The sequence below is a fragment of the Phycodurus eques genome, chromosome 21, assembly GCF_024500275.1.
Source record: "Phycodurus eques isolate BA_2022a chromosome 21, UOR_Pequ_1.1, whole genome shotgun sequence".
Taxonomy (NCBI): domain Eukaryota; kingdom Metazoa; phylum Chordata; class Actinopteri; order Syngnathiformes; family Syngnathidae; genus Phycodurus; species Phycodurus eques.
Genome location: NC_084545.1, coordinates 16,362,643 through 16,381,023, shown reverse-complemented (window position 1 = coordinate 16,381,023; position 18,381 = coordinate 16,362,643). Strand labels below are relative to the sequence as shown.

The 18,381-nt window shown below is 48.0% G+C and overlaps 1 protein-coding gene across 4 annotated transcripts; it reads right to left on the bottom strand.

The window, feature by feature from the left end:
• Positions 1 to 1,105: 1,105 nt before the first annotated feature.
• Positions 1,106 to 18,347, bottom strand: fars2 (phenylalanyl-tRNA synthetase 2, mitochondrial). 4 transcript variants are annotated; one of them, XM_061666406.1, is made up of 10 exons: positions 18,201 to 18,347; positions 15,735 to 16,055; positions 13,401 to 13,487; positions 13,250 to 13,309; positions 12,264 to 12,426; positions 12,058 to 12,189; positions 4,369 to 4,529; positions 2,843 to 3,003; positions 2,149 to 2,304; positions 1,106 to 1,924 (listed from the first exon to the last, which is right to left on the bottom strand). In XM_061666406.1, exons 2-9 carry the CDS (start codon positions 16,026 to 16,028, stop codon positions 2,166 to 2,168), a joined length of 1,197 nt encoding a protein of 398 aa, XP_061522390.1. In that variant the 5' UTR covers positions 16,029 to 16,055; positions 18,201 to 18,347; the 3' UTR covers positions 1,106 to 1,924; positions 2,149 to 2,165. The 4 variants fall into 4 exon arrangements, with proteins under 4 accessions (XP_061522390.1, XP_061522386.1, XP_061522388.1 ...); XM_061666402.1 differs by lacking the exon at positions 18,201 to 18,347 and adding an exon at positions 13,003 to 13,171 and having other exon boundaries at positions 15,735 to 16,051; XM_061666404.1 differs by lacking the exon at positions 18,201 to 18,347 and adding an exon at positions 13,003 to 13,171 and having other exon boundaries at positions 4,369 to 4,526; positions 15,735 to 16,051.
• Positions 18,348 to 18,381: the final 34 nt, after the last annotated feature.

The following is an 18,381-nucleotide window of genomic DNA, read 5'->3' as shown; positions in this document are numbered from 1 at the left end:
TGTGTCCAAATGTCCATTTTCTATCGACAATCAACCGATAAGAAAAAACAAAGCGTTTCCATTGGAATTGAAGCACATCGGCGATGCCAAACTTTTCCAGTTTATTTCTTTATCGGCAGACATTTTCCGGCAGCGTCGCTCGAGAGGAAAAGCGCGTTTGTACTAAAAATAGAAAGCCACGCCCCTCCCCAGCCTGTCTGAGACGAGACGAGACGAGCCCCGCCCCCTTCGGCAACAGTGCCAACCGGCAGCAGCTTGGAAAATGGAGGACACGTTACCACGGCAACACACACGAACACCAGAGGTGAAATTCAACGGCTGACGCCTCCACGGGTCGTCTGGGCAACGGGAAACGCTGCCGGTTGCCGGGATAAACACAATTATCAATTATCACCGTCGAAATGAAGACAAAAAGCTGGCCTTAGCATTAGCGCAATGCTAGCTCCGCGGTTAAAGTCGACAGTTGACAGGCCGTCTCCGCGCTCCACTTCCTGTTGCTCGTGGTGGGAATGGAGCTCTCTTCCTCGTCCTCATCATGATGAAGATTCCAATCATCCAATCGAATTTGATTTCGATAGCGCCAAATGACAACGGAAGTCATCTCCGGGCGCTTCCGACACGGAGCGGCACGAAGAGCGCACGCCTCACTTCGTAAACGAGCGAGCGAAGCTGAGGCGACGGAGGCCGGCAAAAAAACCGGCGGACCCCCGACTCGGCGCGAGACGACGACATGTTCGGCACTCGAACTAGGCAGCGCACCGAGGTGGAGAACGAGCGACAAATCAGCGAGGGAAAATGCGAACGGCTACGTGAAACTTGAAACAACCGGTCGCAGAAGTCCGTCCATTTCCATCCGTCCAGTTTCCGTACCGCCGGGCGTGCCGGGGGCCTGTCCCAGCTGACGAGGTACACCCTGAAACGGTCGCCAACAAACAACCATTCGCGCTCACGCACATTCGCACCTACGGGCAAGTTAGAGTTTTCAAGTAACCCACGCAGAGAACATGGCGAGGCCGGATTCGAACCCGCAACCTCACAACTGTGCGGCGGATGCGCTAACCGCTCGGTCGCCGTGAGGGGGAAAAAAATACAAATACAAAACACCGAGTGTTAGTTAGCTTTTATTTTGAAAGATTCCATTGGTTTGTAAAGTTGACATCATCGCAATCCCGCGGACGAGAGGAGACAGTTTATTAGCAACAACCTTTTTGGGACAGCTGAGAGCTTTTCAAAGTGAGAAATGAAAATAGCGGGTTTCCAGCTAATTAGCACCGGTGGCTAGCCTGGCAGCAGCGCCACGAGGGCCTCGCTCAGCTGTAGAATCAGAATCTGTTTATTGCAATTCTCGGCGGAAGGTACATTCACAAGTAGGAATTTGGATGGTGCGACATGATGGTACTAATAAAAATACAAATTCAAATATGACCGACTCCTGGAGCGTCAATGTCGCCGTGAGGTGCCTTTGAGACATTTTGCCCAGTTCGCTCCCAGAAATGTGAGATTTTCTATTGAACCTCTCATTCATTTGAATAAGGCGATGTCAGAAAAACATATTGGTCAAACTTGCACATTTTTTAAAATGTATAAATGAACTCCAAGCAGACAGCGGACATGCAAACAGCCAAATATGTACAGTAAGCTTGCCGACAGGGTGGACAGTTTTGGCCGATGTAAGCTTTTAATAGCGGACCTTCACTTGGCAACGCAATTCAATTCGTACGTCGAACGTGTGCCGTTTAACAAATACATTCCAATTTCTGAACGGTTTTATAATCACGTGATATCTTACTATGACAGCCTGGACGTGTTCAGCTCGACAACACGAGTTTACATATAAAATAGGATGAAATGACCAAACACGAGTGTGAAGTTGTTTCGGCTTCCATCGTAGAAAGATGTCACGGACGACGGCATCCCAGGGTTTCTGAAAGGGACGGACGGTTGCAAATAACGACGGGGTGGACAGCAAGTTCAGGGGCATATGCAAAATGTTCAATAGGGTTAGGAAAAGAATAGAAGTCATCAAAGCGACTCATTTGAGAAGGTAACATGCTGTGGACAGTACAAACGCCAAGCGTCGGACCTCCTGATTGGGCTCCGTTTTCTTGGCGACTGAGGACGACGCGTCATCGTCGCGTGAGCGCGTACCTTATAAAGCGACGGCTTCAGTAGCGTCCCTCCACGCCCAGCTGCGTCTCGGCTCGCCGTTGGATCTCGCCGTGGACCGCGTGTACTTCCTGTTGGCTCAGCGTGCGCTCCGTGTGGCGGTAAGCCACGCGGAAGCACAAGCTCCGCCTCCCGCTCCTGAAACGCACGACACGATCGACGGCTCCCGCTTTCTCTCCTCGTTTAGTCTGCGTCTCGCTCGCCCCGCTCAATTGTTCAACATGCACACGCGCGAACGTGCACGTACAGTGAACAAGGATAATGTACTGGAAGTCACGTGAATGTCTTCAATAATTGGCATCTCCATTATCCTGTCCACGCGTGCCCCCCCCCCCCCCCAATAAAAATCAATAGACACGCACACACGCGCGAGCACAGCAAAACAAACACTCGCACACACAAACACACCCATCACAGCGCACATCTGCGTCTTGCAGTGTATCCAATAGAAATAAAGTTGGGAGTGTCAAGGGGGTGGGGCTGATCCATTCCTTGTACTGTGATTGGCGTGCGTGTGTTTGTGCGCGCGCGCGCGCTGGGTTGAATAATTAAGCAGGCAATTGCTGAGTGTTAATTGCTGGTTAAGAGCTCCACTTGAGCTTTAACAAGCCCACTTTCATGACTTCCTGTCACAACAGGAAGTCAACACTTCCCGCGTGCGTGCGTGCTCACTCACGTGGGGTGCGTGAAGTCATCGAGCAGCGTGACCTCCTCTACGAGGTCGCCGGCGACGGCGCGCACCAACTCGTAGAAGTCGTTGGCGTGGAAGGCCGGCTCGCCCGCAGCGGGAAGCCAGAAGGAGATGTCGTTGTGCAGCGGAGGATACTTGCTCAGCGCCTGACGACGACACGCACGTCATCATGGTCAAAAGGTGGGTTTTGACGGAGATTTCCACTCCAAGGTTAGAAAGCAGAGCTGTCCTCCTCGAACGCCCGTTTCAAACTCAAGGCCCGGGGACCGGATCCGGCCCGCCAAAGCAAATCGTGCGCGTCGTCTATGAGATGTTTCTCTCCAAAATCGGGACCAAGAGGATTTGTTGTTAACAAACTCCTTTGGAAAATAAATGGCATGATAGCTGAACTATTTTCCTTGGCTGGCGATTCAAAACTATTTGTCGTTTATATGGAATAATGTGACGAGGCCGTCATACACGGATACCGACATAACGGCGCCGATGGGGGCTTTACTGCGCTTTCAAACCGGCCAAACGTTTATGCTCAAAGGCAAATGGACAGATGGAATAGCTCAATCGTAGATGAGGTAAAAAATAAATATGGAAATGTATCTCAAATATGTAAAAAAAAAAAAAAAAAAAACCAATTCTTGCCTGGTAACTGTATTATTTGTCCAAAAGAGTAAAATTGTATTTGATAGTCCATGTTTATTTGTTATCATTTCTCTTTTCATGAAATGTCGAGACTTTGGGCTTGTCGCATCAGCACAGCGAGTCACTCAAGTGATGTCTGGTCGTTTTTGTTTTGCACGCGACGGCCTTCCTGCCGCGACGCACCCATTTGTTTCTCTGGGCTTCCGAGCGGCGGCGTCCGGGTATCGGATGGAACCTGCGCCATTTGCATCACACGCAGTAGCGTGTACCCTTCCTTCGGTACCGGTGCAATCATTTCATGCGCTAAATGAGCAAATCAAAAGAAATGCACTTTAAGGGGGAAAAGGGCTTAATTCATGCAAGCTATACAACAGGATTCTTGATAAGCGAGCTGGATTTAAGAACAGAGTTGGCCGTATTTGACCCGCGGGCCACACTTTGGCCACAAAAGAGGATCTCAGCATTCACACTCATGAATATTCGTATCAGCATTATTCGCCATTAGGGACGTCACCGTGTGCCGCATCAAAATATCTGCTGCTTGCTTAGGTAGCCGAGAAGAAGGAGAAGAAGAAGAAGAAGAAGAAGAAGAAGAAGGAGGAGGAGGAGAAGGGCGGCGCAGGTGCTGCTCAGTGTGTGCGCGCGCGCGTGTTTGCGGTCGATTAGGCGTGTATCGGGCCATCCGTGCGGCTGCGGGGGGACGGGGGAGAGGTCGGCGCCGCCACTGGGCAGGAGATGAACCGTGATCCCCGCCGGGCCTCCCGGGAGCCGTTTCATCAATACCGCTACGAGCTCACCTTCGTCTTCATCTTCCTCTCGGCCACACGTCCCGGGAAACGCGGTCGCGGCGCACGACGGGAAAGAGCCGAGCCTACCTGGAGGCGGACCTCCCGATGGATGTCGTCCACGCGGAATTGCTTGAGGAAGCGCTCGTCTTGGCTCCAGAATATTCGGATGTCGGGAATCTTGTACAGAACCATGGCCAGACGCTCCAGGCCCAGTCCGAACGCCCAGCCCGCCTTGTCGGCCGCGCCTGCTGCAACCGACAACACAAAAAGACAACAGCAACACAACGTGTCAGCCGGGCACAGCGCCGTGAAAAACCATTTGCCCCCTTCTGAAATTCGTATTTTTTTTAATATCTTTTGAGAGCTTCAAACGAATTCACACAGGAGATGAAGATAACGTCAACGATGCAGCGTTAAGGGGAAAACGCTATCCAAACTTACCCGACCTTATAAGAAAAAGTCATTGTTGAGGCCGTCACGTTGTCATGACGACAGAGAGACCTTTGGCTTCTCGAAAGGAGCTTTGCGATGAAAATAGATCCAAAAAGTCACTCGTCAAGCCCTTGTTCAATCGTGAAACAATTGCTGCTAATCACATCGATTGGTTCGTTTTCACTGACCACACCCAAGCCTCATGACCTCCAGACCGGTTCAATCAAGAAATCACTTCAGTAGAAACTCTCACAAAAATCAAGTCAGCCAAAAGCTCTCAAGAAGCTGCAGCCAAATGCCACCATCCAAAGAAATTCCAGGACAGATGATGACTTGAAACAGTATTTGGCTGCTCTCCCCACTTCTGTGTAAAGGAAACAGTGCTTCAAAAAAAGATCATCAAACCAACAGTCAAGGCAGTCTGACGGCCTGGGGCTGCTTTTCTCCTTCAGGACCTGGACGACTTGCTGTGATTGATGGAACCGTGAATTACGCTCTCCATCAGAAAATCCTGAAGTTCGAGCATAAATTCGTTAATTCAGGATGAAGTACGCTTGAGTTCTGCAGCAGGACAACCATCCAAAACGTTAAATACAGACAAACGATAGACCAGTCCCCAGCCACCGTCGTGGTACATAGAGACAAACGAGCATCCAATCACGTTCACAAAATCTTGTCTTCAAACAAAGATAACCTGCTAATCTGGCTCCGAAAATCCACACAACGTCCACACACCCACAGGAGAAGGCCGGAGATCAGATTCAAACCCAGAAGCTCACAACAGTCAGGCAGACGAGATCAACACTATCCCACTGCGCTGCCATCAATCTTCTTTTCATGAGAAAGCCAACATCGCCTGAGTCCTCTTGCTAAAGTCCCCTCTTCCTCCCGGAAGTGGCGTCCTGTTGCCGTGCCGTCCAGCCGTGTGACAGGAAGCGGCGTTTAAGGCCGCAGCGTGCGCATATGGCGCCTAAACGGCATCCTCGGCGGACGACAAAGTGGATAAAGATGCGTCAGAACAGCTGCGGCAGAAGGAAATCCTGTTCGCCGCCAGCCAGCCTCGCCCGCCTTACCATCTGTCCGCCGCAAAAGCGGGCGCCGTCCTCCGGGAGCTCGGCGAATGTTTGAGCTTCAACCGGACGCGTAAGCGACACGCGTGTGCAGACGCTTGCGTCCGTTTTCTCTCGCACTTACTCTCATGACAGGTCGCGGTTGAGCGGAGCCGATCCCGTCTGATTTAGAGAGCGAGGCGGCGTACGCCCCGGACTGGTCGCCAGCCAATCGCAGGGCACCGATTGCCGACGACCGTTCAACTCGCATTGCGACTGATGCTGAGGGCGAACAGAACTTGTGAAGCTTCAGTGTGCTGAGGCATGATGGGAAAATGCTGGCGGGGTACTCGCGCGTCAGACGTGACGAGGGCTGCAAATATCAATGGTCTTAATCTTTTGATCCATCTGTCGATTACTTTTCAATGAATATTTTTTTTTAAAGAAAATTCCATCCCTGTTTTCAAAAACAGGACATGATTTCAAGTTGATTGATGATGAGTCAGTTTCTGGTATGATCCGTAATATCGGTCAGAAAATCGGCAACAATGTTGATGATTGTTTTCCACAGTCAAAGCAGATGTTTATGTTTGCAAATGCAAACAAAGATAACCAGTCTGCCTTCATGGAGGACGACAGAAATCGGAGAATATTTACAGGTGAGAGACTGAAATTCAGAGAATTTGGACCATTTGAAGTTAAACAAGTTCTCTAAATGATTATCAAATTATTGTTTTGCACCTCTACACATGATAAAGACAAAATGGGCGCGACATGCTCGCTAACAAACAAGCCGTCCTTCTACCTTCACGACCTGTCCACAATAACAAACGCCGCAAATGTGGTCACGTGACACCTGCGTTTTGTTTGTCCTTCTCAACAGGCGCCCGCGACCTTCACCCTCCTCATCACGACCTTGCTGGAGAAAGGCCGCAAGGCCATCTTCACCTCTTCCTCTCCCTCCTTCTTCTTCCCGGCGGTGTCCGAGAGATGCTTTGACTTCACCTTGATCAAGCCGCCTTGTCTCGATCGTCATCTCATCTCATCGTTTTTTTTACTGGGTACGCCCACCCGCCCGGCGCGTCCCGGGAGTGACATTAAACGCTGCTGAGGTAAACGTCTTCGGCGCACTCGTTAAGACGCACTGACGTCTTCATCAAACTCATTCACTCCCATTGACGGCTGTTGAATTCAAATATCCATGTTAACATGGAGGACTGGCAGTGATGAACAAGCGCTGATGTCTTCATCACATCCACTCTAATAGTCATGTGACTAGGCTAACGCACGCACGCACACGCACGCACGCACGCACGCACGCACACAGTTGAGCTGAGTCAGTCGTGCGCAAATGGACGCGCACGTCGTCAAATGCGACAGGAGGACGATGATGCTGACAGAGGGATGATGAAGATGACGGTGATGCCGACGATGCCAACAACAGGTGTGCGTGAGGATGTCGTGGTGGATTGCTCCCGCGACACGCTGGTCACATGACCAGCAGCAAGTGCCACTTCAGGCCCAAAACACAAAAATGAGCCCACAAGCAACTAGCGGTGCATTGATTAATGCACAACTGATTGATTATCAAATACTGTAAATGGACAACAATTTTGATAATCGATCAACTGTTTAGCGAACTCGTTTAACCTTAAATCTCCAAATCGTCGGAATTTCAGCCTCTCAACTGTAAACCATCTCCGATTTCTGTTGTCGTCCATGTTTGCAGACTGATTATTTTTGTGTTGAATCCAAATAAGACCCCTGCAAACATCTACTTTCACTTTGGAAAACAATCGTTTGCCCATATTTCCGATGGATGTTAGGGACCAAACCAGTAACACAATCAGAATCAATTTATGGTTGTGCATTTTCAATTTGAAACCATGCCGTTTTTGTTTTGAGTGTTTTCAAAAAATAACAGAATCGATGATGAAAATAATCGTTAGTTGCAGCCCTACAAGCAACGCTCAGTTCTTCTCACATAACAGGACATGGAAAATGTAACATGACGTGAAGCGTGGCTTGTCTCTCTATCCACCCCCGATCTACAAAGATGCCAGTGAGTGCTGGCATCTCGTGACCAACGGCGAACTTGAGACAAAATGGCTGCGCGGTGTCAGGGTGAGGATGAAGATGATGATGTAATCAGAAGCCTTTGTGTGTCAAAGTCTCTCTGCCGTCACGACCACATGACGGCCTCAAAGAAGCCGAGACGTCTGCGGTGGCGCGTGAAGGCGCTTTCTGCCACGCCAGGAAGCCTTCACCGCTAACCGCACGTGAGAACGAGACTATTTATAGACACGTCGGATTATTCCTGAATCTCAACATCAAGCGGCGTAATGACCGCCGCTTCCTCTACAACACGGAGACGCACTACGCTAACGCTAACGCTAACGGAGAGGACATGATGTCATCTTGCTGCACGGTGTCCTAGTCGTTAGCATATATTTGTCTCACAGTTCGAGGTTCAGGGTTGGAATCTCCTCTCTGGCCTTCCTGTGCGTACTTAGCATGTTGTTGCCGTGCTCAAGTGGTTTTGTTTTTTTCCTTCCCCCTCACACGTTAGCTTGATTGAAGATGAAGGCATTTTCCACAGGTGTGCGGAGCTGCAGCGGATCCACTAGCGCAGCATCAAACGGAAATTGTGTCGTCTTGTTTTGCAAAACATCATTCGCACAGACAGCCTTCTCCATGAAATTCTGGAATTCTCTGCCTGAAAATCTCAAATGTACCCCAAACTTTTTAAGAGCGATACCGAATCCTGGTTATTTCAACAACAAAGCTCCTCTCAGCTTTGATTTGCTGTAACATTGTCACTGTTATGCTGAATGTAACGCCACTGGATCCACTTCTTCTTCGTTCCTTTTTAATCAATTGTTTTAGCTCTTTATCCTTCTAAAAGTCCCTCTAGGGACGGTGTTCAAATTAGCATTCGCTACAAACACGATGATACTCGCATGGGATGGCTGTTTTCACTCTGTTTTGTGATCTGTCAAATAGAATCAAAGAAAAATGTGAGCATGCGGAAACCCTTGTTTTTCTTTATGTGATTGACTGGCGACCAGTCCAGGGTGTACCCCCCCCGCCCCAAAGTTATCTGGGACAAACGTCAGCCAACCCGCAAAACGTCGTGACGAGAGGAAAAGGTCAACAACGTTCTTGACCTGAGCCATACATCCCAGCATCGTACCAACACTGTGCCACCGGTGTGAGAAATAGCGCCCCCTAGACGTCAATGGACCACCACTAGTGTGTCCCATCACGCCAAAACAAAAGGCTGCATCAGACATCAGGTGTTTTTAGGGGGTTTTGTGTGTGTGTGTGCGCAGACACAGCTAAGCTCCGCCCCCACTCCCACTGTTTGTTATGGACCACAGCGGCCTGCTGAGATGGATCGCTGCACAAACAAATGTTTGCTGTGCCCTTCGGAAACCCCCGAGACGCATGCGCGCGCACACGCGCGCACACAGACTGAACTGCGCTTCCATTTCAGTGTTGCAGACTCCGTGAGATGTTTGTTATTTTAGAGAGGATTTTATTGTTACTGTGAGACGTAGATGATGTGGGGAAAAACATTAAATTGGGGTCACACTAAAGTTCTAATGTGCACACTAAAAATATCAAAATTGTAGCTGCTATATACTAATTTGCGGCTACGGGAACAGGTATAATGCGCACACAAAATACCAATATATTAATAATAATTCATATGCGGCTTGGAGTTTGAACACGTCTCTCTCTTTTACATTTATTTGTGGACTGGAAGTCAACACGCCACCTTGCGCCCAACACGGAAGTCCACGTTCTCTGCCATACCGTTTCTAGGGCAGCTGCGTTGGATTTGCTGACCCGTCTGTCCATGAATGATCGTAATATTATTCATTTGTACTCTGTGCACACATTACATCTACTTTGCGGCCACAAATTTGCATTTTGTGCTCAGATTATATTTATATTGTGGCCATAATTCCCCATGTCACGTAGTTTTGGTCATCATTTACACCAATGCTGATACACTGCGTGTGTGCGTGCGCGTGTGTCGAGAAGGTAAAATCTGATTCAAGTCATGTTGGTAACAATAAACATCCTCTCAAAGCTGTCACCCCAGGCCCCCTGTGAACGCGTGCGCGTGTGTGTGCCAGTACCAGCTGGCCACCAGTCATTGTCTCCAGTGGGATCAGTGGGAATGAGGGAGGCAGACAGAGCGAGGGATGATGGAGGAGAAGCAGGAGGAATGCTGGGATAAAAAGATAGACAGACGGGGGACGGAGGGGGGCAAAGAGAGCTGTCCGTCACATAGGGGGTCAGGGTTCGGGAGAAGGCGGCTCATTACGAGCCTGGAAACACGGAGGAGGAGAAAAGGGAGGAGTAACGAATTTTCATCTCATCTCCTCTGTTGTCCCCGTCTTTGCTCTTTCCTCCTCTGATCATTCGTCCAGTCATCCCTCCATCCTTTCTCTTCTGCGCTATCATCCCTCCAACTGGCTTCTTTGCTTGTCATCTCTCCTTCATTTTCCCCCTCTGCCATCCTTTCCACCCTTCCACTTATGTCATCCCTCCATCCTCCGCTGAGAAAAAAAGATGACTCATCACAAGAAGAACTTGAACTTGAAAAATGAACTGACGCTTAATGACAGCAGGATTGGGGGGGGTGTCACATGATTTAGTCAGGAGGGGGATTAAGAGCCAAAGCAAGCACCTGAACCACATGCATACGCATAAACGGCACGCACACCCCTAACCCCCAAGGGTCCGGGGCGACAGCTTTGAGAGGCTGTTAATTGTTACCAACACGACTTTAATCAGATTTCACTAACAGCACACACACATAGACACACGCAAACAATATCCCACTGGCACGTGCACCCCAGCCCCCCTCTTTCTTGTCCCATGGGAAGTGTGTGTAAATCAGGTTTTGGCAAGGAGGCGTGGCCATTAGCAAGTCTCATATGTTGGGGGGGGCTGGGACACACGCACACACACTTGTTTTATGTTCACGCATACTCATTCATATTTTATGTACAAAAACATGCATACTACACACACGCATGCAGCACAAGTGTGTGTGTGTGTTGTAGGAATAATGATGATGAATAAATAGAAGAAAAAAAAATCTTTCTAGCAGCTGAAGAGTGAATGAATGAAGACGTTTAATTTCTCCTCCGCCATCCGTCACGGCCCCTTCCTCGTCTTCCCAACTTCCACTTTCTCCCTTTCTTGACCTCCCCACCCACCCACCCCTCGCTCGCCTTTGTCCTCCACTAAGCCCCTCGGTGCCCCACGCGCACGCACACGCACTGGGCCTCAGGCGCCACATATGGCGCTCACACTATTAAATAAGACACACGCCAACCGGTGTCCCCTGTTGCCCCCCCCCCCCCGTCATTATGGTGCTCTCTCACTTTTTCGCACTCTATTGTCTCCAGCGCTCCAGAAATATCGGATGGCGAGGGAAAGAGGAGGGGGGTGCTGAATGTGGCACGTTACCACGGCAACCGGCCACACTGCCGCAGTGGATATGTAGGGGTGGTGTGAGTGCGCGCGGTTCCTAACACGCTCGTGCAGCGCGCGCGTACAAATGAATGTGTGAGCGTCTTTGAACTATTTTTGGCCTCTCTCTCTCGCCACTCGTTTGCTGGCCTGTGTAAAAGCGTCATGGCGGCAGTCAAACACAGAGCGCGATGGTGGGGATGTGCGGGTGGGGGGAGTCTGCGGGTGTGTGATGGTGTTCTCTCTCTGTCTGAAATTATTAATGATTGGTGGGAACAAGCAGCAGGCAGCACAAGAAAGAAGAAAGGAACACGTACAGCACCACAGCAGCCAGGTTACTATTTTGCAGGAAGTCCACTGTTCAGCGGGAAGTCGACTATTTAGCAGAAAGTCCACAATTTAGAACTATTTAGCAGGAAGTCAACTATTAAACAGGAGGTCCACTATTTTGTGCAATTTAGCAGGAAGTGCACTTGAAGTAGGCGTGTTTGTGGGTGGGGTTAAGACCTGTGATCTAGCAGAGAGGCAATCACACTGTGATTGATAATGACGGCAAGAAATATTACTTACTGCGTACAATAATGACATAATAGGAAAACTGCTACGGCGACGAAAGAACAAATAAAATACATCAAATTCTACCAACATCAAGAATGTCTCGTCATGGTCTCCAAACGTTCTTCACGTCGATGTTTCAGTTCAAAAGCGCAACTTCATCCATCTGCATGACAACGTGGGATCTAAGTTCCAAGTTCATTGCCTCGCCTGACGCGCATCGAGATGTGTGTGTGCGTGTTCTGACCAGAGTTGAGCAGCTGCTGCTCCATGACTCCGCAGCCCAGCACCTCCATCCAGTCGCCATGGAAACGCACCTCCATCTCAAAGGAGGGATGAGTGAAGGGGAAGTAACAGTCCACCCAGCGCACCTCCAAGTCTGACGAGGAAGAGGAAGATGATGTGAGAAAGGTGAGAGGGGGCCTTCGGGCGGGCGGCCGGGCGGGGAGTGACCTTCTCCGAACAGATGCCTGACGAGTCTGCCGAGCGTTCGTTTCAGGTTGAACTCCAGCAGCTTGACGGCCTCCAGACTGTGGACTTCCTGTTTGTGAGGCGTCCTGCGTCCGGCCGCCTCAAACATCTTCAGATCCTCGCCGTTGGGAACTTCGGAGAAGAGCTGAGCACAAAAGTCGGAGCGCAACTTCCCAATCTGTGTATCATTCCTTCTTTCCATTTTCGGTTGGCAGTCGAACACCTCCAAATGAAATTTTGTTTTTTTTAACTAAGGCCCGGTAGCCCCCAAAATAATCGGCTTGTTTTTTGTCCCGATTTTGCCCCTGCCTGACCGAGGAACTCTCTTCTGTCTTCTAAGCTGATCCTAAAAGATGATCGTGTGGTCTGAGGTGTGGTAAGAGTGGATTTGTCCCGATAATCGGGTCGCAAACGGGTCGAGGCAACAACTCATACCCGACTTAGGAGTGCCCCAACTTACCAAGATTTTCGCTCGGTCGATTTTTTTGCCCGACCAATTACAAGAATCAAATCAAACTCGTGGCCCGTTTGGATTTTTGATCTGAGCCGACAATGGAATGATGACAAATAGATGCATACAGAATAGACAGAACTAGATACAAAGCACATCAAATAATGAGAGCATTTTTCAATTTCGGAGTTTCGCTCGCGAAGTGAAAATGGACAGAACGACGGATATGCGGCTTCTGTCTCATTCGCTCTTTGTTGTTTCTTTGGCTACCTGGTAGTTGGAGAAGAGGCGCACCCCCTCCAACTGGTGGAAGACGGGATAGTGGCTGGCGTCGATCTCGTCCCGACGGTAGACGTCGCCGGCCAGGAGGAAGGCGTCCAGGCCCGCGCTCACTAGCTCCCTCTGGTGGGCCGACGTGTGAGCGCGGAGCATGGTGTTCCTGGAAGGCCGAGGTGAGCGGGCGGGCGGGAAGCGCGTGTACATTGAGGGTAAGGGGCGGGGCGACGCGGGAGCTCACCTGTTCAGGTAGTAGTTGTCTCCGCGCTTCCTGCTGGGGTGGTCGGGCGGGATCAGCAAGCTGTCGATCAATCAACATTCGCAGGAACCGAGTCAGTCGGAGAGCGGACGAGGAGCTCGAGTTGCTGCCGAGCTGCGGAAGTTCTGCTGACCTGTCGAAGTTCTGCTCCACGCTGACCACGGGGCTCAAGTTGTCGTGCGCCGAGAACAGCGGGTCGCCCGAGCGAGCCGCGTAAGCGCTGACAAAAAACACCAAAATCAAACAACAGCAAATATCATTTATACTGACAAGAGAATGTTCCGAACAAGTTTGCTTTCTTGTGGCGTGAACGTGGGAAGGGTTAAACGTGAGAGGAGGCCGCTGACAAAGATGAGCGTACATGTCCAAGAGGAGAGTTCACAAAATGGCAGAATCGACCACTTTGAAATGTTACATTCGCGCTTTAATTTGCCGACTCGGAAAAAGACTCCGCACATCCAGCCGGCAGCGGCAACACAAAACTGACAACATGATGTTCCGCCAGCAGCAGGCTCTTTTTGAAAAACTGTTCCGATCGTCATTGATATTGTTTGTCACGTGTCCTGTCGGGCTGCTTGGTCATGAAGCTCGGCGCAGCTGCGCTTTCATTTAAGCCCTCTGTTGGTCTTTGCAGAGGCGGATAGGAACGCGTTACATTTACTCAAATAACATTTGGGATAAATTGCACTTGTAAGGAATCGTTTGAATGCATCATACTTCTTACTTTGACTTGAGTATTTGTGTTAAGAAGAAACGGAACTTTTACTGGGTTACGATGAGTTATATGATGCTCGCTACTTTCATTTATCAATTATTGCGTGCGCCATCTATTTTTAGTCTTTCGTTTTCGACATCCGCATCCAATCCAACGTGACCGCTAGTTATGTTTGACTCAAGTTCAGCAATCTCATGTCACAAAGCAGTCACAGGACCGGACACAACGCCTTCTCTTGGGCTTCGCGGGCCAATCAAAGGGATTTATATTGAAATTAAACCAGCTGTGCACGACTCGACGAAAAAGAACAGCTTTACCGTGCAGCTCAGCCTCGTGACTGCCCAAACTTGGATATTTCAGCCCACTTCTAACTTAAGAAAACACCCTACGGTACGTTGCAGATGTTTTTGCTGTTGTTTTGGCTCTCCATGTGGCAACATTAGCCCTAGTTTGTGGTCATAAGTAACTAAAACATACATCTTTTGGGGTACGTTCTGTTATCTCCCTCTCGCACACGCACACACTTTATCAAATAAATCTGGTCAGCAAACAGCTTCTATATTTAGTCATTTCAGTGAATGAAGCAAATAATGTTTCTGTCATGCATGCATGTATTTACATTTTTTCAAAATTGAAATGGCAGCAGGTGTGTGTGGACTCCCATTTCACCTGAGTTTGAATGTGATTGGTTACTCCTGAACACAGCCGCGACCCAGTTAGATTTATTTGATTTAACCTTTACGGAACCAAGTAAAAGAGCAGTTAAAAGCAAACATCTTTTTTTGCAATGGTGACCTGGCCAAAAAGCAAAGTAAAACAACAAGTCCAAGACCATCACATACAGGATTATTTCACTTGTTTATTGTCAACTCTTCTCTCCAAAAAGATGAAATTGAGTTGTACAAATTCTACGTGACATAAACGGTCGAAAAGGTTTTTCGTCGTTTATCTTGGTTGAAATTCTTTTAGATTACAAAACCTTGGCTTTTGTACAGAACAGGGGTGTGTAGACATTTGAAATCCACTGCAGCCTTGTTCCTGTTTTGTCATCTCTGCCTGCTGAGCTCATCAATTGTGCTGTTCAACAAGTGGAAACACAACAGTATACCACTTTCTTGGAGCTAAATTTGCCTTCATCTTCATCATTTTATTTATCATTGGTTATTTCATCAAGCTTTTATTATGTATTCAATGAACTGATATTGTTCAGCAATGTCTGAATTTGCACATTCATATTTGAATTATTTGTATTTTAATTGACATTCATGTTCATAAACCATTCTATTGCTCTTTTCAACGATAATGTTCCATTGGCGCTATTTAAGAGGAGTTTTCAGGGCAAGTGACGCCCTTTAAAACTTCACAATCGTTTTGACGCGTCGACTTGGAGAACCCCTCGGAATTTCGACCCGCACAAGCTGATTGGCGGATATTTTCACGGGAACTTGTCAGCCAACCGGATAAGGGCTTAGTCGAGTCGCAGACGGAAGGAGATATGTTGAGGAATAATCAAGTTCTGCTGTTTACTCTAATTTGGAGGCATTTTTTTAGACCCGATTTTCCATCGGCGATATCCTACAAAAAGGTTCCCAAGTCCGCCAGACATTTTGACATACTGTCATTTTTGGCAAATCTTGTCACATTGCGACACATTTAGTTCTTCGTCCGCACCCAGCACACGGTGATGAAACTGGCCAACGCCCGGGTGGCACGCTAACGATAGCGACGAGCTAACACGGAGGGAGGTGGCACCTGTAGAAGTGAGCTTTGATCCTCTCCTTGAGGAGCCACAGAGGATGATGCCGTTGGTTGTGCAGGTTGCGGCCCACTTTGGCCAGAATCTTCGGCGTGACGTTTGTGAAGTCGTCGCACGGGTAGGTGTGGCCTAATACCTCCACACACTCCCGGCCAACGGCGGGCCCGTCCGTGCGGGCGCGTCGGCGCTGCGAGGCCAGAGGAGGCAGCGGGGGGCGCAGCAGCCGGAGGCGGTTCATGACCGCGTGTCGTGGCGCTGCGGGGAGCCCCGAGAGGTCGACCGAAGGACATCCACTGGTTGCCGGCGACCCCTGCAGGCTGTGTGCGGAGAAGCGAAGCACAAAGTCAGCACAATGTTCTGTGCCAAGTCAAATTGCTGAGGCAAAAGGTCAGCGCCATCATTTGCTCAACACGACTGCAGCAAAGACCCACATCGAGCGACAGAAAGCGTCCTGTGAAAAAGGAATGAATGAAAGACTACATCAAGTTTATGTTGAAGGATTTTCTTTTTCCTTGATTTACTCTGCTGTCTGCAACAAGGCCAGCATCGCAAATGAGAATCTGTTCTCAATGTCCTCACCTGGATAAATCAAGGTTATATACATAAAAAAAAACATTTTCAAAACCTATTTAAAAAAAATCAGGTGATGGATGAATGAATGACTGTTTTGCCAAACGATCCAATAAAAAGCAAAATTCACGAAGTCGCGACATGATGAGCACACCAACCATGCTGCGTGCTCCTAAGATCTGGACTCAAAAGGAAATATTACCTACTGTGTTCCCCCGCTAGATCATAATTCTGTTTTCACGGCTCCACTTTATCACGGATTTTTTTTAGCAATCGATTTTTCATGTCCCAATTCAGTTGCGTGCCTTCAGCATAGTAGGACGTCGTGCCACAATATGCCAGGCAACACTGCGCTCTACTAGACGTCGATGCAGCAGAATTACCAGCAATGTGAAAAGGCAGAGAAGGTCCCCAAGTAACCTCCGGTGATACTCCGACAGAGCAGAGGCAATATATGCCAGTGAGTATTGTTGTATGCTCTGTTTGTATGTGTTAAAGTGGCAGAATTCCTGTAAAGGTTCCATTAGCTCATCAATGGCGTTTCGCAGTATAAGTTAGCATGAGGCTAGCGGAATTAGTATAAAAAAGAAAAAGAAATAATAAGGTTTGGTTGAGCATTTTAGGATTTAAAAATGCAATGTTTAATTGCCTTTTGTTTGTTATTTTTACAGTAAACTTCAACTGGGAGTACCAAATAAACAGCTTGAAGCATGCACGCTTTGCTTCTTATTTGGCGAAAAGCCTTCTTTTCGTTTCCTCAAAGTGATGTTATACAATCGTCTCCCATTTCATGTCCGCACGAGAGTGAGAACAGGCACTAAGGAATACTTTTAAAAGTGTGCTTTAACACACAGTTTAAGTGTGTTTAAGTATACATGTATTTTAGGTGTGTAAGCGCAATCTATATCTCCTGTAAATCTCTGTGTCATGGCATTTTGCAGGGCAGGTCTGAAACGTATCCCCCACGATGAACAGGGCTTCATTATCTATTTTCTTCTCCTTCAACGGATCAAATATGTTCATCTAATATTCAATATGTGTTGTCCTGTGGAGTGATCTCCACATTCACCAGAGCTTGGCCCCTTTGATTTCTTTTTGTGGGGTACGCTAAAGGAGAAAATGTACTGGAAGAAAATCACAGATACAACTCAATTGATTGAAGGTATAAAGAGTGAATGTGCTCAAAATGACAGCAATATTGATTTAACGCATCGAGTTCAAGAGAATCTTGGAAAGCGCATCAACATTTGCATCACAAATGTTGGAAATCATATTGAAGATATTATTTGTTAATATTCCAAATGAATACAGTGTTTTCTAATCTTCATTTCTTAAAAAAAAATGGATTTTTCTGACAGCCTGCATTATGATGTCAATAGTAGAGCGGTATCAAATATTCTGGTTTTACAAAGCTGATGGAGGTATTCGTTGCACAATATCATTCGTACCGTGCTTGAAGTTTACAGAACTGTAAAACTACTCCCTCATATTTTTGGAGCTGCGTCTAAATTCAATGAGCCACATGACAGTGAACCGACTGCATATCAGACATCTCTCACTATGATCGAAAAGTCTTTTCATGGCATTCCATGTCCCCCAGTGATCTGAGACCACAGCAGTTACGAAATTTGGAACTTTTGGTTTTTTTGTAACTTTACTAGCAGTCAGCTTTTAATGGCTTTCACAACTTTACTTTGCAGGAGTGTTGCCCTCAAACCAACCAATCACAAAAGGTAATTGGAGGGAAATAAAGCGATATGGTGATCAAAATACATATTGTTTGACGTGTTGCAATAACGGGTATCAATCTCACATCATTTCATGTTTGCGAAACTCAAAATGTGTGTTTAAACGTTTATTTTAGGAGAGTCAATTTAGCAAGGTTGCCTTACCTTCAACCACCGTACGCCATTGGCTCCCTTTTAGTAGGAAGAAATGTGCCCGTATGTTTAATTAGTAATTAAAAGTAGAATTTGGTCAATGTATGCGTATTGAGCGTTCAATATTGCCCTACAAAAGAGGCTAACGTAAATGTTGTTGGCCAGAAAAACGCAGGAAAGCAAAAATCAGCGG